This window comes from Lineus longissimus, chromosome 16 (genome assembly GCF_910592395.1).
Source record: "Lineus longissimus chromosome 16, tnLinLong1.2, whole genome shotgun sequence".
In the NCBI taxonomy this organism is placed as follows: Eukaryota; Metazoa; Nemertea; class Pilidiophora; order Heteronemertea; family Lineidae; genus Lineus; species Lineus longissimus.
The window spans coordinates 11,672,706-11,700,353 of NC_088323.1; the positions used below are offsets into that span (position 1 = coordinate 11,672,706).

The 27,648-nt window shown below is 40.8% G+C and overlaps 1 protein-coding gene and 1 long non-coding RNA gene across 3 annotated transcripts in view; one reads left to right on the top strand and one right to left on the bottom strand.

The window, feature by feature from the left end:
* The window catches only part of LOC135500905 (calpain-1 catalytic subunit-like), a 90,504-nt gene extending 64,365 nt beyond the window's left edge, over positions 1 to 26,139 (bottom strand). The window contains exons 1-3 of the mRNA XM_064792624.1: positions 26,059 to 26,139; positions 4,223 to 4,938; positions 1,379 to 1,510 (exon numbers count right to left, since the gene is read on the bottom strand). Of these exons, the coding sequence (XP_064648694.1) occupies positions 1,379 to 1,510; positions 4,223 to 4,927 (837 nt within the window). The 5' untranslated portion in view covers positions 4,928 to 4,938; positions 26,059 to 26,139. The remainder of the gene's footprint in view (positions 1 to 1,378; positions 1,511 to 4,222; positions 4,939 to 26,058) is intronic.
* A 115-nt stretch (positions 26,140 to 26,254) lies between these two features.
* The window catches only part of LOC135500258 (uncharacterized), a 103,659-nt gene continuing 102,265 nt past the window's right edge, over positions 26,255 to 27,648 (top strand). For both annotated transcript variants that reach the window (XR_010449406.1, XR_010449407.1), the window contains exon 1: positions 26,255 to 26,428. This is a non-coding gene — a long non-coding RNA (uncharacterized LOC135500258). The remainder of the gene's footprint in view (positions 26,429 to 27,648) is intronic.

Here is a 27,648-nt window from a genome sequence, read left to right on the forward strand (position 1 = left end):
TGACGTAAAGAATAGGTAGGCAGAGTGGGGGAGACCTTCTTATAACAGGTTGTAAATGAAACGGCCAAGGGCCATTGTGCTCACCGTATAAATATTTGGTGGTTAGGATTTCATCCTGGTCAAGAAAGATGCAACATGTATAGTATTAGTACATAGGTCAAACCAAAGTCAGTATGACATGTGATGTGTCGTTGCTTGGAGTACCTACCATAAAAATATCATCGAAAACAAGTCACTAAAAAGCGATATATTGCACTTTTTACCTTTTTTAGTGTGGCCTCCTGGTGGGCAAGTCGAGAATGAAATTGGATCGAAATTCGGTGTCCAAGGTTACATGACGTAGTCATGTGTACCAAATTTCAAGTTCATAGCTTGAGCAGTCAAGAAATGTGCAACAGTTACACCCAAACGGCCAATTTACACCATTTGACCTTTGTGACCTTGAAAATTAGGTCAAATAAAAAAACCGTAGGAATGTGATGTATCCTTGCTAGGAGCACCTACCATAAAAATTTCATCGAAAACAAGTCACTCATAAGAGAGATATCTATATATACTCATAAAAGAGATATGGTGGCCAAGTCGGGAATCAGATCAGACTGAGATTCATTGACCTAGGTGTCACGAGTTTCAAGTTTATAGCTTTATTGGTTAAGAAACATGCCATAGCTATTCTCAAAGCCAAATTTATGTCAACTGGACCTCTGCGACCTTGAAGAGTAGGTAAAATCAAAAACATGCATGATATGTGATGTATCCTTGCTAGGAGTACCTACAGGTACCATAACATTTTCATCGAAAACAAGTCATTCATAAGTGAGATATCACACTTTTTAAATTTCAACTTTTGGACCGCTGGTGGCCAAGTCCTGAATCTGACTGGACCGAAATTCAGCATCAGAAGTCACCTGCCCTAGGAGGTCATGTGTACAAAGTTTCAAGTTCATAGCACAAGTGCTAAAGAAACGTGCCACTGTTTTATAATTAGGATATGGTGATGGACAATGGACACTGCGCAATAACGTATAGACTGACCAAACTAGAGAGCTGAAAGTAAGTGCTTTGAAAATAAACAACGAATAATGAAATATATACACATCCCCTTATTTTTCGGCAGGCAAGGCATAGGCAATGACTAGCCCATGTGGCTGCCAACTTAGGTCTGACCCAATTTGCCAACTGGAATAATCAGCTACAAGAATTCCTGGATTTTAATGGTTCTTCTCGCCAGATATTCTTTGAAATAACACCATTCAGATCATCAGACAGAGTTTCTGTCTATAAGGCTAAGAGTGAACGGACCTATTGAAAGCTGATGACGAGCGAGTCATATCATTTTTCAATACCTGGCAGCTGTCCCTTTTTAGATCACACCCACCTGACTTAAGAGTTGAGGTTGATCTGCAATCGCTGCCAGTATGGAAAGGTACCAACATGTATCAGCACCTCCCTGGTTGACATCAAACCTGGTACTGCCCTCTGAAAATAAGACAGGCTCTCCTGCATATTCCTGAAATTGACGAATAAAAGATTTCACAACAACAGAATGAATTTTAAATCATCATGAAAGTTATTCTTCAATTCAGTACAGGATTTTCATTAGTCAGGATGCACAGGATCTGTCTAACTCATGCTTTCCCTACACAAACAAGAGAAGAATTGATCAATATTCAGAGCTAAATTACCTGTTAACTGCATAGGGCGTTATATAACGCCTTGCCTTAACACTAACAGCATTCCATTGCCAAGAACGTAATATTACATCCCAGATTTGTGACTCCCCTAAGCCACTGCTACACTGCCACAAAAATTGGGAATCCCCAAAAGATCATTAGTAGCATTTTATAACAATACACGCCACCACTTATGTTTGCATTTCCGCTGATACAATGGCCATGGCAGCCAAACAAAAGCGACTCTCGGAATAAGAGGTTCTTGCCTACATTGTAGACACTGATGACGAACAGTCTGAGGAGCAGTCTTCATATGAGGAAGGTTATTTGCGTGGCACAGATGCACTTCATAGTGATGATCAGCGTTCGTCTGATTCAGATCCTGAGCACATCGATTGGTCAACATGTGCAGATGCCCAATAGGTGTCAACATATCAAATTTGAAGAATCTGTGACAAATAGAAGTGAAACATACCACTCTCGGTGAAATCTAAGATTGACCTTTCTGACCTTGGAAACTAGGTCAAGGTAAAAATGTTATAAGCATTATGTTAGGCTTGATCATATCAATCAATGATATACATCTGAAGATCATACAATGAAGGTTTCTTGATGACCGACATTTGGTTTTATGAACTGACCTACTTACACCTGAAAAGTAGGTCACATTGACCTAAGCTTTTCAAGTACAGATGCCCAATAGGTGTCTACATAATATTATCAGTGCAGTGCCCTAGTATAGTAAGCGCGCAGCGCCTTTAGGTTGAGGGGGAAACCCCCCAAACCCCCTGGTTGGGAACCTGCTATAGTTCCTTCCGCCAATTTTTTGTTTTGATAGACGGTTTTCTCCAAGTATCTCTTTATCAGTAACAGCCGGCAAAGAAATGGAAAATGTCCCCCCCCCCGAAAGGTGTCCGGACTATCGTAGTCTGGCACTGTGGCAGTTTCTAATGTAAAGTGCACGCTCTATTGAACTCGCGCAACTGTCGACATGGAGAGAACCCCCCCCCCAATCCCCGTCCTTCTGACATGTTTTAGCCAGTGCATTAGGGGGAAGGCCCCTCAAACCCCCTATTGGCCTCTCAATAAGTCCTTCCGAGCTGCTTAACCCGGGGCGCTCGAGTGGAACCCCCAAACCTTCATGATGGTGCAGTCCTTTGACATGTTTATCCCAGAGCGAGGAAGAGGTACTCCTTTGATGGTACCCTAACTGCAACTCTCAACCATCATTACCCTTCCTTTTTACTGGCATGATATCGTCAAGACTACCAAGAGGTCATACTGGTGGCTTCCTTGAGACAACTGCTTGTGGTCGTACCTGGGCAACCAATTAAAGGGGTCAGGGATCAGGTTTTTCCCCACCAACATGTTGCCGAATGGTTAAAGCCTGCTGGCGAATATTGATTATTCTTTAGAAAAAAACCAGAAGATCTGCAAAACCAATGGTACCCCGAAAAAAACATACATTCCTCCTTAAGGTGTCTTTGGATCCCACTACAGCCCATGTGGAATTCGTTAAAAAGGTTTATTGAAATCTCAAAATAATTTTTTTTTTCTCGAAACGCCTGCCAGTCTTTTGCTTCATTAATTCAGGATTATATCCATTTTAACTTAAAACTTAAGCAGCTTTTGGATATTATTACTAAAGTATCAAAAATCAAAACACAGGGGGTAGACCCCCCCGAACCCCCCTGAAATTGGAGTTTGATTAAAAAACAGTGTGAATATTCATGTGGTGCTCTCTCGGAGCTCAGAATAGTCGAGTTGCTTCATTCGCGCGTTTATCTCTTTTGGCGGCCTTTTTAAGTCAAATTTAAGCCATTTGAATTGAATCCATGGACTTGAGAAACATTGTTTAAATTACATTGGATATGTATGCCTTCGGCTTTTCTGCGAAGCGCTTATCAACTTTGATGTGTCTAGGACAAATAATGACAAAAGCATCGATGAAATTTTAGAGTTTGACCTCTGTGACCTCAATGATGAGCAAATGTGCCACCAATATGCCCTCTGGATATGTCTTGCCTGCAAACTGCTCTTATCTTAAGAAAAAAAATCCTATCTTTGTCAGGAGTAATTTCCTCCCAGGTGCTGGTTATTTTCTCCTTCAATTAATTTTTTGTAAACTTATCTTTCCTCCCAGAGTACATTTTTTCTTTCAATGAATCCCAAATGGAATACTCTATCATCGGATTACAATTTGGTGGCTGTGGGAGCAATCTATCTTTCCGGATAAATTCAGTATCACCTCAATCAAAGGATTTTTCGTAGCTCTACATGTATAGGGTGCACCACATTGTTGAAAAATGTAATTCTCGTCAGGGTAAAGATCTTTGCAGTCAAAATGAAAAGTGATACCTGCCATCCGGCACGTAATTTTTTGACAGAGCATCCAATTTTTTCCCCTGTGACAAAACCATAAAACCCAAAACCTAGTCAACAAGCTACAAATGCGTGCAAGTTTTTAAAATGATATCATCTGATAGAGTGAATTCATTAGATCTTAAATTTAATGACATATACATTAATACGTACATACTATTACTTACACTTGGTCTCTTCCACTCCAAATTATCTCTGTTTGCAATGCCCTTCAGTGCCATCTCTTGAGTAAACTCCTCATCAATCCAAACCTCGCCCGCTGGAATGTCCAGATGAAACGCTGAGCAAACCTCAACACCCGACCCAATGATGACTGTCGCAACACCTGTGTAAATGGTCAAATCCTCTTCCTCCTCCTCATCACTTTCTTCTGCCTCCTCAACAATCGTACGACGTTTATCTGCCATATCAGCGACAATTATTGGTTTAATGGCCGCTGGTGCTGAAATCGGCTTGTCTGAATCCTCGTCAGGTTCTGGTGCAAGATCTGGCATGACTAGAAACCCTCCTGTAGGCACGCGTGGTTTTCCTGCACTCCCATTACGGCGCTTCACAACGCCACTCTCCGCGGCCTCCCCCATTTGTCCCTCAACGTCATATTTCGGTTTCATAGGAGGTGGAAGTGGCATGACGAGTACGCCCCCTTTTGGTACATATGGTCCCTTTTCCATTTCTGGTTCTGGTTCACTTGTAGCCTCAACATGTCCATTCTGTGCCTCTGCTTTTATGTCTTCACTTTGTTCACCAACTTGTTTCGTTTCTTCAGCCTCCTTCTTGGTTTTGGGTTCTGCTAATGGATCAGCACGTTTCATGTAGGGTGAACTGTTGCCATCATCCCCCAGACCAGCCTCAGTTGATGAACCACAACCCATCCCTCACAAATCTGCAATGGAAATTATAATTATTAGTTGTTGCTGGTTTTAAGATAGATGGTATTGACAGAGACTTCTATATACTGGGTTGGCAATATGGCTTCCAAGATGTTAGAGGGCAACTTATCTTGGGCCTAATCTGGAGCACGCGTACTTGCATTATGTTGTTTTCATGTGGAATGAGACTTGCAAAATCAGGGCTTCTGCTGGGCTCAAATGAAATGTGCTGGGGACATTGTCCTTATAATATGAGAATGTCCTGGGGACATTGTCCAAACAAAGACCAGGAGTGGATGAATAGATGGACCTCACTATTAATCTAAACTATTAAGATGGAGGACTGTCATTATAAACTTCGACCAATTTCACCAAGAAAAGTAGTTCAAGTTCATGTCAATAAAAAGGCCAGGGGGCATTGTGCTCACCGTATAGATATTTTGGTAGATAATTCATGCTGGTTAAGAAACATGCTAAAGTAGCCAAATGGAAATTTTATGCGAAGAAGGTCAAGTCAAAAACCCATGTGACATACAATACCGTCTGGTGGGTTAGATGTACCCATGATATCAAATTGGTGGCAAACGGGCAAGCTGTAATAATCAGAGTTTTAAGGTTTTCAGATTCCGCCCCTTGACTGGCCAAGCTGTGAATCAGATCATCGAACCAAACTTTCTTTGGTCCCTGGGATCACCTTCTTCTTCTTCTTCTTCTTCAGCTCTTCGCTCTGCACTTGGAGGGGTCATTCTCCTAGGAGTAATTCTCCTCCAAGGCGGGATGAGCATATCCTGCATGCCACTACGGTTAGGCGCCAATTGGGTTTATTGGCCTAGTGGTCCGACTTTGGCGAGAGAGATAGAGTCCACGCAAGCTACTCATGTTTCTCACTTGGTGGGGTCTTAGCTTGCCCTGGCATAGACACCAGGTACAAGGAACCTCGGTTTTGAGTCTCATTCGAAGGACTGTGAAGAGCCAGGAATTTAGTTCCTTGAAAGCCACGCCGGTTCATCCAGACATACGATCCTGGGATCGAACCCGGGCCCTATTGCATGGTGGCCAGCAGTGTAAACCACTAGGCCATGAGGCTCCTGGGATCACCTGACTATAGGGTACTGTAGATCAGTGCCTGTCAGGAGAAATATCCATGGAGCTATCAGTCATTCCTGTGGAGTACTTGCTTGACAAGAACTATCTGAAAACGACTCAAGAGGGGTATTTGGCGAGAGTGATGACTCCTATAGGCTATAGGATGACCCCACCGGAGTGATTTTGTAAAGAATGTTTCAGTAATAGTTTCTTGTCATACATGTACTCATTTTGGTGTTTGTAGTGTTCTACATTATTAATCAAATTATTATCATTTAATGATTACCATTGAAACTTCTGAGTGTTGTGTGATTGATAATCTATAATAAATAAATATATAAGTCTGTCATTTATATAGCGCTTCCCAGAACGTTTCAGCTGTTAAAGCGCTTACAGCTGATTTTTACCGATAATGTCCATTGAACAGCCAAGTCTTCAAATGCATTTGAAAAGTGTCTTGATCCTCAATCGCCTTTATGTCATTGGGAAGTTTATTCCATAATCGCGCAGAGGACACTGAAAAACTTCGATCACCAAAGATTGTTCTTGTTCTTTTTACGGCCAGGTTTCTTGAACTTACATCCATAGAACGTGTGTGACGAGTAATATCCTGATGTTTCACAAGCTGTTCTAGGTAAACGGGTGCCCTTCCATGCAAGATCTTATGTGTCAGATTGATAATTTTATACTCGATGCGCAAGGCCACTGGCAACCAATGAAGGTCTTTCAACACTGGTGTAATGTGATCCCATTTCCGCGTTCGACTAATAAGCCTGGCTGCTGAATTTTGCACTCTTTGCATTTGTGCGATGACTTTCTTAGGAAGACCATGCAAGAGAGCATTGTTGTAGTCTAACCGGGAATTAACCAAGGCATGTACCAACTTTTTGGTGCTAGCCACATCGAGGTATTTACGGATGCGCCCAATGGAATGCAAGCTTGCGAATGCAGCTTGGCAGACCTTTCTAACATGGACAGTCATGTCCATATGACTGTCCAGCCAACCACCAAGATCCCTAAGGAATCTATCAACCACATTAAACCTTTTTTATAAGGTCTCCCTCAAATCAAACCACTTTCATCACTCACTCTGGTCTTATTATATACTGCAATTTAACCCTTTAGGTGCCTTATAGATATACGACGTACGTCCACTTTTTGGAAACTGATGTGCCATATAGACGTTCGTCGTACATCCACATTTCATGTATGTAGTGTGCCAAGGTCTATCATTATTTCCATTGATTTGGACGTTTGACGTACATCCGTATGGCACACGGTAATTCTAAAATATAGTTAGAGTAAAAATTTTCAGATCGCAGCACTGGGATGACTTTTTGCGTGGATGTCTGGAACTCTGTATTTCTTTTTGTGTCACATGATCACAGGTGCCAAAGTCAAAAAGTGAAAAATGGTAGCCTGGGTGGTTCAAGCAGCTGTAATTTTCTGCATAGGCATGATATAATTAGGTTTGAGGGTGAGGAGTGAAGGGATGTCCCATGGGGTGTCCCTAGGGAGGTGCCCTGAGGGTCTGGGGGTGGTCAGAGGTCGGAGCCTGACTGTGATTGTATGCTGTATTACTATCAGGGCCTACTGCATCAAGCAGCACCAGCCAAAGGCCAAATATGTATGGTTAATAGGTTCTATTTACAACATGTTTGCCATACAAGTATAAAAACTTTGAAAACATTAAATTTCCTTAAAAAGCCTCGGCACAGGGGTTACATAAGCGGCCGGCACCCAAAGTGTTAACTAATTAAGGTGTCACTGATCGGACAAATGTATCAGGCCAGCTAGGCAGAGAGTTAAAAATGTTCCTTTAACTGGGTAAAGTCATCAACCCCTGGGCCCAAGATAGGCCCAAGATAGGGTCTCTGCAGCTGTGTGGAAAAGTATAACATGTGACCTATCCATGCTTGGAGAACCTATCAAAAACCAGGGTCCATTGCGCTCATCGTGTTGATATTTGGTGGTTAGGAATTCATCCTGGTTAAGAAACATGCTACATGTATAGTATATAGGTCAAACCAAAGTCAGTATGACATGTGATATTTTGTTACCTACCATAAAAATATCATCGAAAACAAGTCACTAATAAGAGAGATATTGCACTTTTTACCTTTTTTAGTTCTGGCCTCCTGGTGGCCAAGCTCAGAATCAGATCTGACTGAAATTTGGTGTCAGAGGTTACATGATGTAGGGATTGAAGTGCTCGAATTTGGGAAAAGATATTCTATGGCATTCTTTTTTTTTAATTGCCTTAGAGGACAGGGCTGCTGTAACTGTGGCATTTTTTACCTTTTCTACGGCAAATTGCCTTAGACTTTTGCCTCTGTATTTTAACTGTATCTGTAACTGTAAAAAGACTTTTCAAAAGAGGAGGGCTGGGCACCTGATTATGATACAGCTAAAGTCAAAGACAGGGACATGAATTTTACACTACTACAACATTTGTGCAATCCGTTCAGTTGGAAAAAAGCACAGAAATATCACTCAGTTCACTCCATTGCTCATCCGTAATCGCCGCATCTGCCTGGGCCACGTGGCTTGATCGCGATGTACATTGAGCAAGCATTTTGTTATCAGTAAAGAGAAACAAATCGTAATAGAGAGAGAATTTCTAACCACGAGAGAATGCAATGGCGCCACTCCTAATCTAAGGGAAACCACCTTCAATGCGTGCGGCCAGACGATAAACTAATTTCAACCTGAATCCCAACACGCTAATTGTTCTATCCCGCCCGTTCTTGGTGAATACAGTCCGAAACCATGAAGCCTGTTTGACCCACTTCAGATCAGAGCCAAGGAGCGGCCAATGAGAGTCGATTTTGCCCATGATATCAACCTATGTTTGGGACAATTTAAGCGTCACTCAGTGCGTAATGAGCATGATGTTTGCTTCTCGTGAGAAGGGAGATTAGTAGCCTGAATTCTCACGTTGTGTCGATGGAGCACTAAGAACTAAGAACTAAGAAACAGGGATGCCACTGAATAAAGACTATAACTACGGCATTTAATATGTGTTTTTTACGGCGGCAATTGGTGGCCATTGTTATCATGCCTTTTGATGGCACTTTTGTACGCGTCTACGGCAATTGCCGCTAATGCCGTTGCGAAATTCGAGCCCTGGAGTTATGTGTACCAAATTTCAAGTTCATAGCTTTTGTGGTTAAGATTAAGAAACGTGCCATAGTTACACTCAAACGCCCATTGACCTCTGTGACCTTAAAAATTAGGTGAAATCAAAAACCTGTATGACTATGATTTGTGATGTATCCTTGTTAGGAGAACCTACCATAAAAATGTTATCGAAAACAAGTCACTCAAAGAGACATCACACTTTTTAGGTTTCCACTTCTGGCCCCCCTGGTGGCCAAGTCAAGAATCAGATCGGACAAATTCGGTGTCAGAGGTCACATGACATAGGGAGTCATGTGTACCAAATTTCAAGTGCATAGCTTTAGCAGTTAAGAAACGTGCCATAGTTACACCCAAACAGCCAATTTATGCCATTTGACCTCTGTGACCTTGAAAATTAGGTCAAATCAAAAACTCATAAGATATGAGATGTATCCATGCTAGGATAACCTACCATAAAAATTTATCGAAAACGAGTCACTCAAAAGAGAGATATCACACTTTTTAGGTTTCCACTTTTGGCCCCCTGGTGGCCAAGTCAAGAATCAGATCAGACAGAAATTCAGTGTCCGATCACTTGACCTGAGACGTCCTGTGTACAACGTTTCAAGTTTGTAGCTCTAGCGGTTAAGAAATGTGCCACTGAAACAGGATACAGATGACGACAGACAACAGACAGAGCGGTGTTATATAGACTCCCCTACGGTAGGCCAAAAATGATGCAGCAGTAGCACAAGCTCAAGACACTCGGTTGCATGGTGTTTGATACATGCAATAAAATATGGGTGAAGCACATCTCTAATACTAAGTGTAGAATCTGCTCCGTCTGGATTTTCGAATCGTGAAATTTGAGTGACTTTGAAGCAGGTAGACAGTGCATGCATTAATCCAAAAACTAGGCTATATCAAGCATCTTACTCTCAAGTTACACCTCATGTATCCATTGTAGTCCAAATTGGATCACAAATAGTCATTAAAAGCGCCAATTTATCCCATACGACCAAACAAAACGCATAGATGTTCCAAAATAGATAATGCGCGCTCTCTTTCAGTACTTCTAGTAAACTCCAAACCTATCAAAGGCGTGACTCACACGGCTGCTTTCAAGAGTATGAGTGACGTAACTTTTATTTACAACAATCAACAATGCGTCGAGGGTATGATGCAACGTTCTCTAAGGCGTCATACACATGACATCTCTCTTCTTAAAGATGAAATTTTTTTCTAGATGCATTAAAGAGACATAAAAAGCATGCATGAACTACAGTACAGTCAACAATCAGAAAACAGTTAATGTTCGATTCATAACAAAGTCTTTGAAGTGAGCTGGTAGCCTAACGATTGTTATGTTTACGACAGACTAAAACATAGTAGGCCTACTAAACACCTCAACAAAGGTAAGTCACCCTCTAAACAATTGATTATAATTTCTATAGTATCATTGCAGGATGTCATCATACTATCATTAGGCACAATGAGTGAAAAGGACAGGGGATACCTATTGTTATGCATTCTTCAATTGAATGAAAAAAGTGCCATTTCAAAAATAACAACATTTGTGGCATGTTTCAGTGAGTGTTGAATCACAACCGAATGCATCGCCCACACTGCCAGTCAATTTCAGCCTTGGTGGATCAGCTCTGTTATTTTTGAAATGGCATTTTTTTCATTCAATTGAAGATCATTAATAAGTAACAATAGGTAGGCCTATGCCCTTGTCCTTTTCATTCATTGTGCCTAATGATAGTATGATGACGTCCTGCAATGATACTTTAGAAACTATGCTTACTTTTGTTGAAGAGACTGACCATCATTACTACATGTAGTCTTGATAATGTAGGAACGCGGTGGTTTCAATGGTTCTTTTGGGGGTTTTCTCCTGAATTTGTTGCAAGTGCCACATTTCTGACGTATCTATTTTCAATATCCGAAGACATACCGGGCAAATTCAAAAGTCCCCTTGCCCTAGCCTTACATTTTTCAATACCCAAATAACTCTCATGAATCAAATCTAGCATTTCAGAAGGCAACCTCTCAGTATAACCAACTTCTTACCTTTGAGAATCAACTCATCTTGAGTATACAACTTGTTTGCACTACAATAATTCCGTATGCTTACTGGTACATTATTTTTGTGTTCTTGCCAACCATGTTGAATTAATTCAACCACTTTGTGCATGTCAGTACCAACTTCTAAAATAATCTTCTCGGATCTGACTTATTCTCTGTGGACTTACCGGAAGGTTTTTTACTACACTATGTACCATGTGTAATACTGAATTAAATCAGTCATCAGGTCCACAGATTCACTGTTCCAATCCTTGTGACATTGTTGATGGAGGAAAAGGAAGAAATCAAATATGAGGAAATGTTTATATTAAAATCATCTGACCAGGTGTACAACATGCATGTTCACAGTTCGGGATCCCAAGGCTAACTCAATTTGGAGGGAAACTCAGTAGACCAGGAAAACTATACAAACAATAATAGCTGATAAAGCACATGCAATGAAATGACATAAGGCTCAGGGACCGTGAAGGCCCAAAATAACCTGAGCTAAACCATTGGTCATAGCAGACTTAAAGGGGGAATAAACTCTTCAAACTGTTCAAATTGAACCTGTTACACATGACATCCATTTGTTGAAAATTGAGGACCCTAGTACTACAACCTATTTTTCCAAGATATGCATTTGCATGGTCAAGGGTTTGTCAACATCAAAATAGCTCAAAACCGGCCTTTTTATGAATGCCTGCTTGACTTTCTCTATTGCAACATCATGTTGAACTACCCATCATGCATTCGGTATCTTTAGCAATAACCTCAATGGTTCTGTTATCTCAGACAAATTCGGTATGAACTTCCCAAGAAAGTTCACCATGCCTAAAAGATGCAGTACGTACATCCTTCTTGTCTTTTGGCTCAGGGGACTGGGTGATCGCCTAGATTTTTCTTTATCAATCCTCAACCCTTGCTCTGACACAATGTTGTCTAGGTATTTAACCTCACTGACTTTCAGCTGGATTTTAGCTCTATTGATCTTCACATTGGCCACACGAGCTGTATCAAGGACTTGTCTGAAAATCTTGTCATGCTCACTTTCATCTCTGGCTGCAATAACATCATCATGAATTACACTGTGGTATAACACCAAACATTTGCTCATTGCGCTTCTGGAACAGCTCGCTGACACTGGCCATGCCAAATAGCATCCCGAGAAACCAATACTTCCCAAATATGGAGTAGGGGTGTTTCAAGATCAGTGGCGCTTTGTGTCAACCAGGGAGTCAAAAATTTTGCCCTCCCAATTATGAGTAATTCCATTCTGAACCAAATTGTACCCATCATAGGAAAAAGGAACTGAAGACAGAATTTGAATACTATTTTCTATTGACAATTTATATCAGTTTGAAGTCTATGGTTTCTTCCAGGTTATGTACGGGACAGTGAACCAATGACAGCATATGAAATGATATAAAATAACTCAGATTTGCCTAAAACTTTGTTTCTGAGGACCTCTTGGTTTACACTATAAAATAAAATGACAAGTTTTTCGTTTCAACTGATTTTTCTTCAGAAATTTACCGATTTAAAAGAGTATGGGCACACTTTCACAATTTTATCTGACTGTCGTTTCTCCAACTTAAAAAACTAACAGATTATTAGTCAAAAAACATCCATGAACCTAAGCAGTATAATGGTACCTAAAAAATAACACACAACAGTCAACATTAATCTTCATCTGAAGCCCTTCTCTGCTTCAAATTCGACTTTCCGGTGTGGGTTATGTACGGGACACTGGTTGGTACAAAATGTACTGGACAACATGATTTCAATGGTTTTTGTTCAAGTAAATCATTCCCGTTACTCTTTTTGATAAATTAATCTGTTACATTACAATTCACAATAGATTAAATAATTGCAATTGTGATCATTTTCTGGATTTTCCAACTTTTTAAATTGGATTGTTAAAAAGAAGCACAACTTTTTTTAGTGAAACATGAGTATTTTCTGTGATTATGTCCGAGACCGTATCTCAAAACTCATGGAATTAAATCTGGGCACATGTGACAACAAAACAATGGTACATTTGTTGAGTTCACATTACAGTTAGTAGTGTTTTGAGGTCATTTTAAAGGACAGATGCACCATGTCCCGTACATTTAACCATTTTTGTGAAATACTTAACCTTTTTTGTGAAATACTTACAACAGGCTATGTTACCACATCTGCTTTGTCTGTCACTCAAAGGTGATGCATTTGCTTCAGTCACTGTGACACTGATTCAATATCTGGCTTGGAAAGTTCTTCTTGCAACTAAGGTTACTTTGTCAATCTCCCGAAGCTGTCTGTATTTAAAAGTAGTTTTTCCTACTTCTTGGAGACTTCTAATTAATGAGAAATCCAAGAACTTGAAGTTTATGTTTGGAAGTGGTGTTAATAGTGAACTGTTTGACAATGTGCATACGCCTGTGGTTCTTTAGTTTCTGTTTGTGCATACGCCTGTGGTTCTTTAGTTTAGTTTACGGCCGCTAGGAGTGTGGTGTTTAGCGCGGAGTATAATAGGAGCATTTTCGTTTGAGGCGTCATCGTATTTTTGGCTGTTTTGTGTATTGGGCCGGCCCTAAGTAAGTTTGTGTTGTGAACAAGAGGATTCGAGGAGACCAGCGGTGAACGGTAAGACCAGTATTTTCATGGTAGCAGACGGCAAAGAGATCTACGGAGATCATCTACGAAGTAAGTGAAAAGTTAAAAAAAAAAAAAAACAAAGATGGCGACGAGTACGGGTTACAAGAATCCGCCAGTTTTGGACGAAAATAATTATGAACAGTGGCGGAATGAAATTAATATTTGGGAAATGGTAACAGAACTAAAAGAGGAGAAACGTGCCCTAGCTGTTGTACTGTCATTGAAGGGCCAAGCACGGGCAAAGGCCCTGGAAATCGATGCGAAAACATTGGCAGAGAAAACGGGCATGACAGTTTTGATAAAAGCATTGGATTCTATATACGCAAGGGACAAGATAGATATTGCTTACGGTGCGTATTCGAGCTTTGATGGGTACAAACGAAAACATGAAAACATTACAGATTTTATTATAGAATTTGAAAGACGTCATCACCTTTGCACAAAACATGATATGACCCTTCCAGATGCTGTATTAGCTTTCAAGTTACTTGATGGGGCAGCACTGGATGATAGGGATAGACAATTAGTTCTGAAAGCAGTAGCGGCAAATCTAAAATATAAGGTCATGAAGTCTGCTTTGAAGCGAATTTTTACAGGAACGAAGTCTGATGGTGATAGTTCAGCGGCAGGTATCACGATCAAACAGGAATCTGCGTTGTATATGGGAAGCGGTGCTTATGGTGGTGCAAACAGATTCAAGAAGTTCGGTTCTGGTTATGTGAATAGCAATGCCAATAGTGGGAATCAACAGAGCATGATGCGAAATCAAAAAGGTACAAATCAGAAAGGTACAAACCTGTTTGACCGTTTTGGACGAAGGTCACGATGTGCTATCTGTGGCTCAACCTACCACTGGGCCAAGGATTGTGAACATAGGGTAGAAGCGACAAAGAGGAATGGTGGTGCTAATGAGTGTCACATGACCACATGTAGTAGTGATAAGGAAGAGTTTGTTCTTGTTACAGAATCAGAGTGTCAAGAAGAAGTTGTGCTGGTGACTGAATCAAGTTGCAGTGCCATAGTGGATACCGCTTGTACAAAGACTGTGTGTGGGCGAAACTGGTTGCATGATTTCACAGATTCTTTGACAGAACGAGAAAGAGAACAGGTAACGATGGAGGAAAGTAACAGGACCTTCAGATTTGGTGATGGTAAGAAGGTACAGTCTGAGAAACGTGTGACTTTCCCAGCCATGATAGGTGGAACAAAATGCAAGATAGTGACAGAGGTGGTAGATTGTAACTTACCTTTGTTACTGAGTAAAGAGACCCTCAAGGCAGCTGGAACAATCTTGAATTTGGACAGGGATGAGGCAGTCATGTTTGGAAAGATAGTAAAATTACAGTTTACTTCTACAGGGCACTATTGCATAGATTTGATGAATCGGAGTACAGGTGAACAGTTGTCAGAGAGTGAAGTGTTTTTGATAATGGAAGGCAGCGAGAAACATCAGAAGCAGATGGTGATTAAATTGCACAGGCAGTTTGGTCATGTAGGGCCTGACAAGTTGAAGAAGTTGTTGCAGGATGCAGGGATAAAAGATGCGAATTTGATGAAACTAGTAGACCTAGTGACTGAAGAATGTCATATTTGTGTGAAGTATGGCAAGACACCTAGCAGGCCAGCAGTGTGCTTACCTATGGCTACTGAGTTTAATGAAACAGTGGCTGTGGATCTTCATAAGCTTGATGATTCCAATTTGTTGTTGCACATCATTGATTTGTTTACAAGGTATAGCTCAGGGGCTGTCATACAGTCTAAGCGAAGCTCTGTGTTTGTTGAAAACTTTCTAAAATACTGGGTGAGCAAGTTTGGGTCCCCAAGACGTTTGTTCAGTGACAATGGTGGGGAATTTGATTCAGATGAGGTGAGACAGATGGGCGAAGCTCTGAACATTGGGGTGATAACAACGGCAGCGTATGCTCCATGGAGTAATGGTATCTGTGAGAGACATAATCTTACCCTGAGTGAGACTATCCGGAAGGTGAAAGAAGATCGAAAATGTTCATGGGATACAGCTCTGCATTGGGCATTAATGGCAAAGAACAGTTGTAGTAATGTTCATGGGTATAGTGCCCACCAGTTGGTGTTTGGTGAAAACCCTAACCTACCCTCTACTCTTACAGATAAACTACCTGCTTTGGAAGGGAGTACATCAAACAAGGTTGTCGGTGAGCATGTGGCTGCATTGTACGCGGCGAGGAGAGCATACATGGAGGTTGAATGTTCAGACAGGATACGGAGGGCGTTGAGAAAGAATGTTCGTACGAGTAGGGAGGAGGTGTATCAATTGGGAGAGAAGGTATTCTACAAACGGCCGGATGGCAAGCAGTGGAGAGGGCCAGGCAAGGTGATAGGGCAGGACGGAGTTGTGGTTTGTGTGAGACATGGGGGACAGGTTGTTAAGGTACATGTATCCAGGTTGAAGAAGGTGTCTGGAAGTGTGGAAGGTGTTGGGAAGGATGAAATCGTAGGACAGGAACAAGAGGAGGAGAAAGTAGAAGAGAATGTGGAAGAGTATGGTACAACTAGTGATGAGGATGAGGGTGAAGTTACAGCGGAGAATCGAGGAGATGAGGTGCAGCCGAGAGAGGAGCCAGGGGCAAGAGGTTTGAGTTTTAGAGCAGGTCAGAATATCAAGTTTAGGGAAGATGAGCATGGAGAGGATGTGACAGTGAAGGTGATTGGAAGAGCTGGTAAAGCGAAAGGAAAGCATAAGGACTGGTACAATGTCGAGTATAAAGAACAGAATGGTGAGATAATTAAAAAATATGTGGATTTGTCGAAGATGCATGGCGTTGAAAGACTGGAATGTGAGCAGGAGCAGGAGGGGGATGTGCTGATCACTACACAGGATAATTTTCAGGAAACAAAGGAAGCTGAAATGGAGAGTTGGAGGAAGCACAGTGTGTATACAGAGGTCAAAGATGATGGGCAAAAGACTATTTCAACGAGATGGGTCTGCACATGTAAGGAGAAAGAAGGAAAGATAGTCCCCAAAGCAAGGTTAGTAGCTAGGGGTTTTGAGGAGATAGGTGGTGAAGATATTGAAAAGGATTCTCCAACGTGTGGAAGCGAATCTTTGAAGGTGATCTTATCGTTGATAGCAAACCATGGTTGGGGGCTGCGGTCGATGGACATTAAAACTGCATTTCTACAAGGGCATGAAATTGAAAGAAAGGTATATCTGCGACCTCCCAAGGAAGCCAAGGCTGCGGGAAAGCTTTGGATGCTAAACAAATGTGTCTATGGCTTAAATGATGCATCTTTGAATTGGTACAGGAGAGTAAGGCAGTTGATGGAATCATGTGGCGCTCGGGTATCGAAAGTTGATCCGGCGGTGTTTTACTGGAGAGGAGACAAGGGAAAGGAGTTGAAAGGAGTGTTAGGATGTCAAGTGGATGACTTCATATGGGGAGGCGATAGGGATTTTGAGAAAGAGGTAGTGGACAGAATTAGAAGAGAGCTGTTGGTCGGAAGAGAGGAGGAGAGAGCTTTTAGCTATGTGGGACTGGAAATCTCAGGAGGACATGATGATGGGAGCATCTGTTTGGATCAGAGAAAGTATGCAGAAAATGTGGTGCCAATTGAGATGAGTAAAGTGAGAGCAGTGGAAAAGGAGAAAGAAGTGACTGAGCTGGAAAGAACGGCTATGAGGTCGAGATTGGGGCAGATTTTATGGGTGGCGAGACAGTCTAGGCCAGACTTGATGTTTGACGCTACAGTGTTGGCAGGAAAAGTGAAGAGAGCGACAGTAAAGGAATAACTAGATGTGAATAATGTGGTGAAGAGACTGAGAAGTGATCATTTGACAATAAAATTTCAGCGTTTGACAGGGGAATGTAGTCTTCTGTTATACTCAGATGCGTCTTTGGGCAATCTCAGTGAAGGAGGATCTCATGAGGCCAATTGGTGTGTCTGAGAGGAAGAGGAGGGCGTGTGAACCCACTGTGGTGGAGCTCTAAAAAGATCAGAAGAGTTGTAAGAAGCTCTCTCGCTGGAGAAACGCTGGCTATGTCTGACGGAGTGGACATGTGTGTGTTTCTAGCAAATCTGTATACTGAGATGGAAGAAGGAGAAGCGTTTCCCAACAAACCAGCTGTGACTTGTAGGATCGATTGTATGTCTCTGTTTGAAGCTTTGAAATCAAACAAAGAAACTTCTGAGAAGAGGTTGAGATTAGAGATTTCTGCAATTAAGCAGCAGATGGACAGTGGATTTGTTAGGAAGGTAGAATGGGTACCAGCAGAGTGTCAGTTAGCAGATGGATTGACCAAGAAGGGAGCATCTTGTAGTAAACTACTGGAGTGTCTGGAGAATGGGAAGATTGGGTGAACTATCCTACTATTTTGGGAATGGTTTGAGCAGACATTGGTTTTTGACAGGATTTATGAGGAGAAACCTGTTTGTGTTTTAGTTGTGTGTATATACGTTGGTTTGAAGTTTTTATAGGACTTGGAGGAACTGAAGAAAAAACCAAAAGAAAAAGAGAAGGATGAATTTGTTAATAGTGAACTGTTTGACAATGTGCATACGCCTGTGGTTCTTTAGTTTCTGTTTGTGCATACGCCTGTGGTTCTTTAGTTTAGTTTACGGGCGCTAGGAGTGTGGTGTTTAACGCGGAGTATACTAGGAGCATTTTCGTTTGAGGCGTCATCGTATTTTAAGACTGTTTTGTGTATTGGGCCGGCCCCAAGTAAGTTTGTGTTGTGAACAAGAGGATTCGAGGAGACCAGCGGTAAACGGTAAGACCAGTATTTTCAAGTGGAAGGTATCACTGCTAAAGCCCTTTCTTTGCTTTACTGAGTGCCTACCTCTCTTGAGTAGTGACAACCTGCAGAGTGCGGGACTTGCTCACTATATCTTTTTTTCTGGTGTTTAATAGATTCTGCTCAGCTCTGGGGGTTTAGTGACTCATATCGTGGACAAACTTGTAACTTCATCTTTTCACTTAAGCAGTCAGCTCTTGTCTTCTCTATTATCTTTCCAACTTACAACCTTATCAAGGTTTGTCTCGCTTAACCCTTTCGCTGTGCCGCTCAAAATTATTTCAATATTGATTCCTTGCTGCCCTCAAAATACTGTAAAAGCCAATTTTAACATAGGTAACTTTGAGTCCAATATACAGCCTGAAGGAGAAGAGATAGAGCTTTGGACTATTGGAAAAGGTTGTTGGGGACAGCATGGACTTTCAAATTATGCATTTGTCAATCACCTGAAATTATGTTAATTAACTAAATAACGCTAATTAGTATTAATCAACGAGGAGAAAAACACCGTTTTTCATCTTGACCCAGGCTATCACTATCATCCCCCTCGGACCCTGAATCATGCACACTTTCAATCCCCATCCACGCTGTGTACATCGGCATTATGTTCAGAATCATAATCACCAATCAGACTCGTCTTCTAACGCCTCGAATTCACTATTTCATCAATTATTGATTCTGCAGTTCGTCGAACACGTGACTGAGGCATTTGAATTTGTTTACAAAACTTTGGACTCAAAATATCGCCTAAACTTTGAATAAAAACACCGAAGTTTTCACCTAGAAATCGGAAGTTCTAGGGGTAAAAAACATGGCAGGACACCTAGCGACAAGTTCCTGTACTAGTTTGCTATTGAAAACATCGTCTGATTCAGGTCTCTCCCAAGTCGCAGTTCTGCGTACATCCGCACAGATCGGAATTTTTTTTGGGTCGCAAAAATGCGTACATCCGCAGCGAAAGGGTTAAACAGCAGAGAGAGATTGTGACATAAATTTGAAGTGGTTGTGGGAGGGGCATGACATCATGATGTCTGAGGTCATGACTAGGAATGACGTCGCTCATTGCTTTTCTTCAATGAAGCATGAACTTTGTCAGTCTGACAGCCAAAAATCAATAAATCATCAATTATTTCGCAGATTGTTTCTAAATTCAAAATCGGGCTTCGTTAGATTTAGAACACCCATCAAATACTACATATAGTTTAGTGGCGATCCGCCCCTCGGTTTCAGAAAAAAATCATGGACAAACAACATGAAGAAACAAACAATTCTCAAATTTAGAAGGAATGTTGGGAAGCCATTCCCAAAGGTTGCAGGCTCTTCATATTCATATCCAAATTCACACAATAAAAGGTGGAAGAAGCAATCAAAATATTTGAAAATTCCAATAATAATTAGAGGACGAATGAAGCCATTTTGCTGAGCATAGGAATCTTTTGTGGGAAGCCAAAATTCCACAATCTTCTTCCTTGGAAAGGGTTTTAAAAACATGTAAAAGTCTTTGAAACAGAACTTAAATGTTATTTTAAGATCTAAACATTTATATCTATCACACGTAAAGAAATACTGGCAAAATACGAGAGAAAAAATTTAGAAAAATTGTATAAACAGCAGCTAATTATCATTTTACATCACGGTTATGTACGGGACAGTTCCACCAATGCTATGATAAAATGTCAGAGGTGAGAAGTCAGTATACAAATTGCAGCATCTTGCATAATTTGAATGAATTTGATAGTTTACTGACAAAGCTTTGAAATGAGACCACATTAACCTATTATACCTATTGAAACTTAGTTATGGTATGTGGCGGAATATCGGAAAATTCATGAATGGTTCCTTTTTTTCCACGAACTCTGAAAAAAACTGAGTTACATAAACTGTCCAATTTAGATGAAGTTTTGTTCTTTATGACACATACTACTATTTAAAAACACAACTTATGAGAATTTCTTGAAAGGTTAGCAGCATTTGAAAGAACAGTTAATATGTCCCGTACATAACTTTCCTCACATCCAAGTTATGTACGGGACAGTGCATTCTTATTATGCCTGGTACATGTCCAATGTATACCACTGGCATGAATATTTTTGATATTTTTTCTTTGTCTTATTATTTTTATATAACTTATCAGAAAAGTAAAACATCTTCATCTAAACAGCAAGGAAATGTGCAGAATCTTATAGTGGTTATGTACGGGACATGGCAAAATACCAGTAAAAAGTACTTGTTTTTAACTTGTCTCTGATTTTAAACAATCATGCTTCACAGATATCAACAAAATACTACCAAACCTACAAGTTAGTGGTATACCCAGTAAGTGACCAAAAAACAACAGTGCTAATCCCAATTTTAACATTATATATTTTCACTTTAAGATGGTCGATATTTCTGAAATCTGGTTATGTACGGGACATCCATGCTTTTTGAACTTCACAGATTTTTCAGGGTAACATATAAACAGTTTTTAATTCATTTCTTTCTTCAAATCTAAGAACAGTCATAAAGGCATACTCAGGAATTATTTTAATGAATTTGCTCAACAATCAATCATGAAAATACACTGGTGAAAAAGGGAGAATATTTTGGTTATGAACGGGACACGCCACATCCCATTTTTAAAAGTCATGATATAAAAAATTTACTCATCTCTTGAAAATCAGAGCAGTTGCAGCACATAGTCATGGTCATTTCTTACTACAAGAAAGGAAATCTCTGTCATAGAAATACTTGGGAAGGTATATCCTGAGGTGTTTGTTGAAGTCAGTTAAAAACAGGTAAGGGTGTTACGAAGATACCCCTTCAATAAAAAAATCATAACTTGAAAAATAGTACACAAGTTATCACAGAAATTCCTGGGTATCAAATTCAGTCAAGTCTGGATGAGAAAACGCCAATCCTAACTCTCTATCTGGTCACATGTTTTATACCAAAGCTCCCAAACTTTGACATTTTCTCCAGGATGACACAAAAATGGTCAAAATGGATTATGTACGGGACACAAATTGAGCTGTAGAAAAAAATTGGCCGATCTTAGCACAATTTTCAGTGCGGGGCCATCAAATATAACCCCTAGGAAAGGTGAAAAGCTGAAAAGATCATCTCTGCATGCACAAATATCTGAGCTAGACCCCCGTTACGGGTTTTTTTGAAAAAAGCGCCACTGATCTTGAAACGCCCCAGTATTAAATTAAATGTACATGTACAGAGCCAAACTGACTTCATCTAGCTCAATATGCCATTAGCCATCTTTCATGTCGACAATTGAGAAGAGATTCATTCCAGACAACTTATGTGCAATGTCATCTGCTGTTGGAATCTTATGATGCCCACTTTTGAATACCTTGTTGAGTTCTTTTGGATACAAAAATCCCCGGATTTTTTTCCAACTACTACTTGCACCCAATCTGTACGCTCATCAACTTTTGCCACCACTCCAATTGACGTTAACCTTTCCAAAGTTTCTTTTAAAGGTTTAAATGGATACTAAGCGAGACTTTTCTCAGCGCATGCGCCACTGGCGTTGCAGATGAATCAATCTCAATGTGGTATTGACCTTCGAATTTTCCCAATCCATCGAAGACATCTGTATACTCCTCCAGCAATGCTGTAAGCGGCTCTGAATCGGGCTTTCAACAGAGTCTACTAATCGTATTAGATCAAATGACTCACATCCAGCAAGTCCAACGATAGATGGCGACGGCCTATCCACAACGATGAGTTCTAAAACTCGAGTTTAATGCTTTGAACAACATGATAGCATCGTCTTATCCTTTGGGTTAACTCTAGAATGCTGGGACACGATGCAATTTGCAACATTTCTGAACTAGACGCAATGGTCCCGGAACCACCGACAGGTGGCACCACCTCACGACGAAGGCTTTTGCGGACTGCTTCAATTCAAATGGTTTCATAAGTCATATTCCTGGTTGTGGATTTCGACCTCCAGTTATCTATGATAGAACCCGCTCCAATCGGTTTAACCGCATGGAATAGTTAGCAAAATAATTTTCAAGGTAGTTTACGGTGAAAAGGAGCGCGGACGAAATTTGACTTAGAAGAAAAAAAGGATTTTATCGGTGAATATCAAAACTGATGACGCGTCTGAAATTGTGAACTGATAATTTTAAGCAAGATCCGATGACGACGCAGACATTGCACAATTTTGTGACGTTGCACCACACACGATTTTATGACGTTGTACACCTCGTGTATGCACGTGTATGCTCATGTCATCGTGCGGTAAAATATGACAGCCACAGCGGCCGGTACTTTCGGTGTTTGCGCCTTGTAACTGGTAAGTTTGTGGAAAGAGCCATGTTTCAAGTGACATAAGCCATTAGGAATGCGTGTGTATTCTTTGGGCGGCTTGTAGTAATTAATGACACCGAGCTTGAAGTCAAGTAAGTAGTACTAGTGTGGGCCTAGGCCCGACCGGCATTCACTCTGCTCATTTCATGATTTGGTCAACGATTTGAAGCAGCCGTATCATACCCAAAAACATTCACAAGTGCAATGTTTCATGCCAGAAAGTTCCACAACATGACATGCACCAAACTTCTTGCAATTATGAAGTCAGTGCATACAGCACATTCCAGTGCCCAAATGCAGCAGGGACAAAATCACATCAATGCATCCTTCTTCTCGTCAACCACAACTGTCCGATATTCCACGACATTTCTATCTGAATGTGAGTACAAACAGAACCAATCAACTTGTATCCGCTTCATCCATTTAACATCTGCAGCACAATGTGAGAGGACGCATTGCCTTCATAAGCAATGCATCCTCTCACCTCTCACCTCCAAACCTCAAACTGTCCAAATAAAACTTTCCCTTTTTACAAACTCTACAACAAAACTGAATGTCAGTATAAACAGCTCCTAATCAACTCATATTTAACCTTAAATCACTTTACATGTGCAGTATCGTGTGAGAGCTTCCACATCATTAAAGCCCTATGATCACCACAGGAGAAAAACCATCCACCATTGCCACCCCAAACCCACAAATACAACCCTACAAGTCGAGAACACCCTCCATATGGCCAAACTCACTGCTCCTTACTAACTAAATAAGCTCAAATAACCAAACCCAGCTTGTTCCGAAAACTCTGGGTTAGGGTATACTAATTATAGGGAGCTCTTATTATTATTAGTCTTAAGCGAGCTATATATGGTTAGAGTGTATATACCGTCAACAAAAAAAGTTCACCCGAACCAGAAAACCTCCACGCCCTGGTGAAATTTTTGCACGTGAATCGTATACGCCGATGCACAGCAATTTACCAGGGAAGAGATTTTCTTTTTCCAAAACAATGCAGGTCTGATGATTTTTACGCAGAATAGCCGCTGTTCCGTTGGAGATTTCGTCAAAACAGGGGCGAATCAAAGTGTGATGATACCCTGGTGCGAATCGAAATGCATTGAACAACAATCTACATCGCTGCCAGAGATTTTTTTTCTCTTTCCGCGAAGATATCGTGCTTTGAACTGGCAAAAGTCTGCAAAAGATTTCGAGTCTGAGTCACTTTTCCATAGTACGCATGCGCACAAACATGATCGGTCCGGGGCTGCCCGTTTCGACGATGATTTCGTCAATGTCATGGGGTGTGGGAGGATGTCGACGGTGTGGTCCCATTTATAATGCAGTAATCTTGAAAGTACATTGGTCTCAATATTTATTTCCCCAGTTCCATGACTAAATCCTACCGTGAAACCTGAAGTGAAACCACTCGTCCACAACACAAGCCATTTCAATTTTCCGTAGAAAGCGCATGCGCACTAACCCAAACACACGCACTAACCTCAAACTATTCACGCTTCTTAGACTTTTCTGGCATCAACAAAATGAGCCGGATTAGATTACCTTACATGCCGATAACATGCATTTGCGTTTAAAGTCCGACACCACTACAATTTTTTACATTTTGCAAATAGGCCTACTATGTAATTAATCAAATAATGTCATCTCCCCACCTGGCTACTTTCTATAGGCCTACTGCGTCAGCGTCTATTGGCCTAATTGGGTCAAAGGCCATGATGGCATCATCCTAACTATATCACCCCCCCCCCTCTACCCACCACCACCAGAATCTTCTTGCTCGCTCACCAGCCCTACTAACGAAGAGCTCCCTATCATGCTATCAAGGCCTGAGCCTTCCCAAGATATTACTATTCGATAGGCTACGAGTACTGTAAGTGCAAGGCTACACTACAGGCCAACAGGGCTACACACCGTCTTCATCTTCTTCATCCTTATAATGATCGGGTTCCTTCCGGGACGTAATTGATCATATGGTGCTGTGTGCATGCGGAGCGATAAAACGTCTAGTCGGTGCGGTTTAAAAACTATGTACTAGGCCTATGTAGTATGTATGGCAAGCCAAAGCGGAATTTATTCAAGACTTTAGAATTACCATTCAAGAAGTTAAATATAAGTTCAAGAAGGAAATATATGTTCAAGACTAAAATATGTTCAACCTTGAATCAAATGTTTTCAACCTTGAATAAAATATGTTCAACCTTGAATAAAATATGTTCAACCTTGAATAAAATATGTCCAACCTTGAACAAAATATATTCAACCTTGAACAAAATATATTCAAGACTCACGTGACCATATTCAAGACGCACGTGACCACAAAATTGATGACGTAGTTGCTCATGTTTTGATGCTTTACGGACTTTCCCGAACCCGCGTCCAGACTTTCCCGAACCCATGGTACTGGTGTTGCGTTTCGGAGCTCGAATTGTTCGCACGAAGGTTTTGACACATGGTTGTACACGTACCTAGCCGCCTACACCTGACATGTACTGTAATCCTACACATCATGACATGGATGCCGAGTGAATGTCAGAGTCGATACATGTTTCACAGACATATCAGGCAAATTATAGGTTCAAAATGCGCAATGCCTCTCACCTTTCATACCACTGTATCGGATTCTCGTTGTCTTTTGACATGTTTGAGTGTTAAGGCTATACAGGCAATCAATCACGTCGTGAAACAGAACGCATCAGAAGTACCACAGATTCTACGCTCTACGTCATCAATTTTGTGGTCACGTGCGTCTTGAATATGGTCACGTGAGTCTTGAATATGGTCACGTGAGTCTTGAATATATTTTGTTCAAGGTTGAATATATTTTGTTCAAGGTTGGACATATTTTATTCAAGGTTGAACATATTTTGTTCAAGGTTGAACATATTTTATTTAAGGTTGAAAACATTTGATTCAAGGTTGAACATATTTTAGTCTTGAACATATATTTCCTTCTTGAACTTATATTTAACTTCTTGAATGGTTATTCTAAAGTCTTGAATAAATTCCGCTTTGGCTTGCCATAAGTATGTACCTTCACACAGCATTATCGTAAACAAACTCTTGCCTTACAGTGTACAGTTCGGAATTACAGATTTAGAATCTCTAAGGAATAAAGAATATATATACCCACGTTCTTGGTCTCCACTTGCTCATAAAGTATGAAAGAATTGATCCAAAATAATCATGTCAATATTTCGACATGTTCGATCTTTGTGTTCCTTTAAATGTACCTCCTACACACCTGAAACACCGAAGAGCTGAACGTAAAAACAGTTGATTTATTTAGGTAAGATGGCAGCACTGCATTGGCGTTCATTCCAAACTTTTCATAAGACCCAAGTTAGAGGCGCTGATTTCGTTTCTTGCAGTTATTTAAATTTCGGCACTGGGGCGAGTTTGCGTTCATTCAAGAGTGTTGGCTATAAAAAAGCGGCGTGTTGGGCTGTGAAGAAAACTTTTGTCCCACAGCATTTTGTACAACATTTCACTTCAGCAGGTAGGCCAATAGTCAAGGCCAATAGACTAGTAATATTTTCAAAGTGGTTACAAAGTCGTAATCGTATAATATAGTGCTGGTAAATGACGTGTAGGGTATCAGGTACCTAATAATAATGTGGCAAAAAATTCAAACAAACCATTAGGCTAATGGTTTGTTTGAATTTTTTTTTGCCACACACAATGAGTGACACACATGACATGTTTGACAGTTTGTTGCCAATGTCATGATGTTGGAGCTTGGAGTAACCAAGTAAAAGGGAGCAAGTTCGTGGCTGACATCAACAAACGTTTGATTACATCCCACCACGGCATGATCTTCCGCTTATCCACACTGACCTGCAGTGACCACAGCCTCTTAAGTTGTCGCCAAGTTAATTCCTATATCGGGATCACTCGGTAGGCTACTGGCTGAACACCTGGTAGGCCTATCTATCAGGCTTATTATAAACCGTGAGATGAGTAATCATAATTTTCTTCCACAAGATTTTCTACTTCCCTGGACCATGACAATCTCCATTTCTATTTCTAACGCTGCTGTCCATTTCTCCATTCAATGATAGTAGGGCCGAAGACAATACAAAGGTTACATGCTACTGCATGCCATCGGTGCCACGAAGGTTTTTGTAACTTATCAAGATATAGGGCCTACTGTGAGTATAATTACACAAGGTTCAGGATGCTGCATGTGTCAAAATTATTTTATTGTTACGCCTGGCGGCACAAGTCACCATACACATGATTGACCGATAACACCGAGCATGCACTTGGTGAATGTCTGGTCATCCCAAAAAATAGCGCGGGATAGTCTGACCATTGAAACTAGGCTATAAATTAGGTTACATTCCACACATCGTACAGCAATAACCTATAAATTAGGTTACATGCCACACATTGCAATGGGCCAATCAAAACAAGGATAGCTCCCTACTACAGCCTCGGTCTCATGAATATTCGGGAGCATACCTATGTTCCCCGGTACCTATGTTCCCCGAAGAGGTACAATCTATGTTCCCCGGTACCTCTGTTCCCCGGTACCTATGTTCCCCAGGTACCTATGTTCCCAGTACCTATGTCCGCAAAGAAAAGTAAAGTGTTTTTTGTGATAAGGTTTGTTTCCACAAATTCCTGGAAAGACCTCACAGAATGAAGTCACTGAATTCCAGGGAATTGCAATTCACAGAAATCCCCCAAAACGCAGAGTTTCAGTATTTTTTGTTT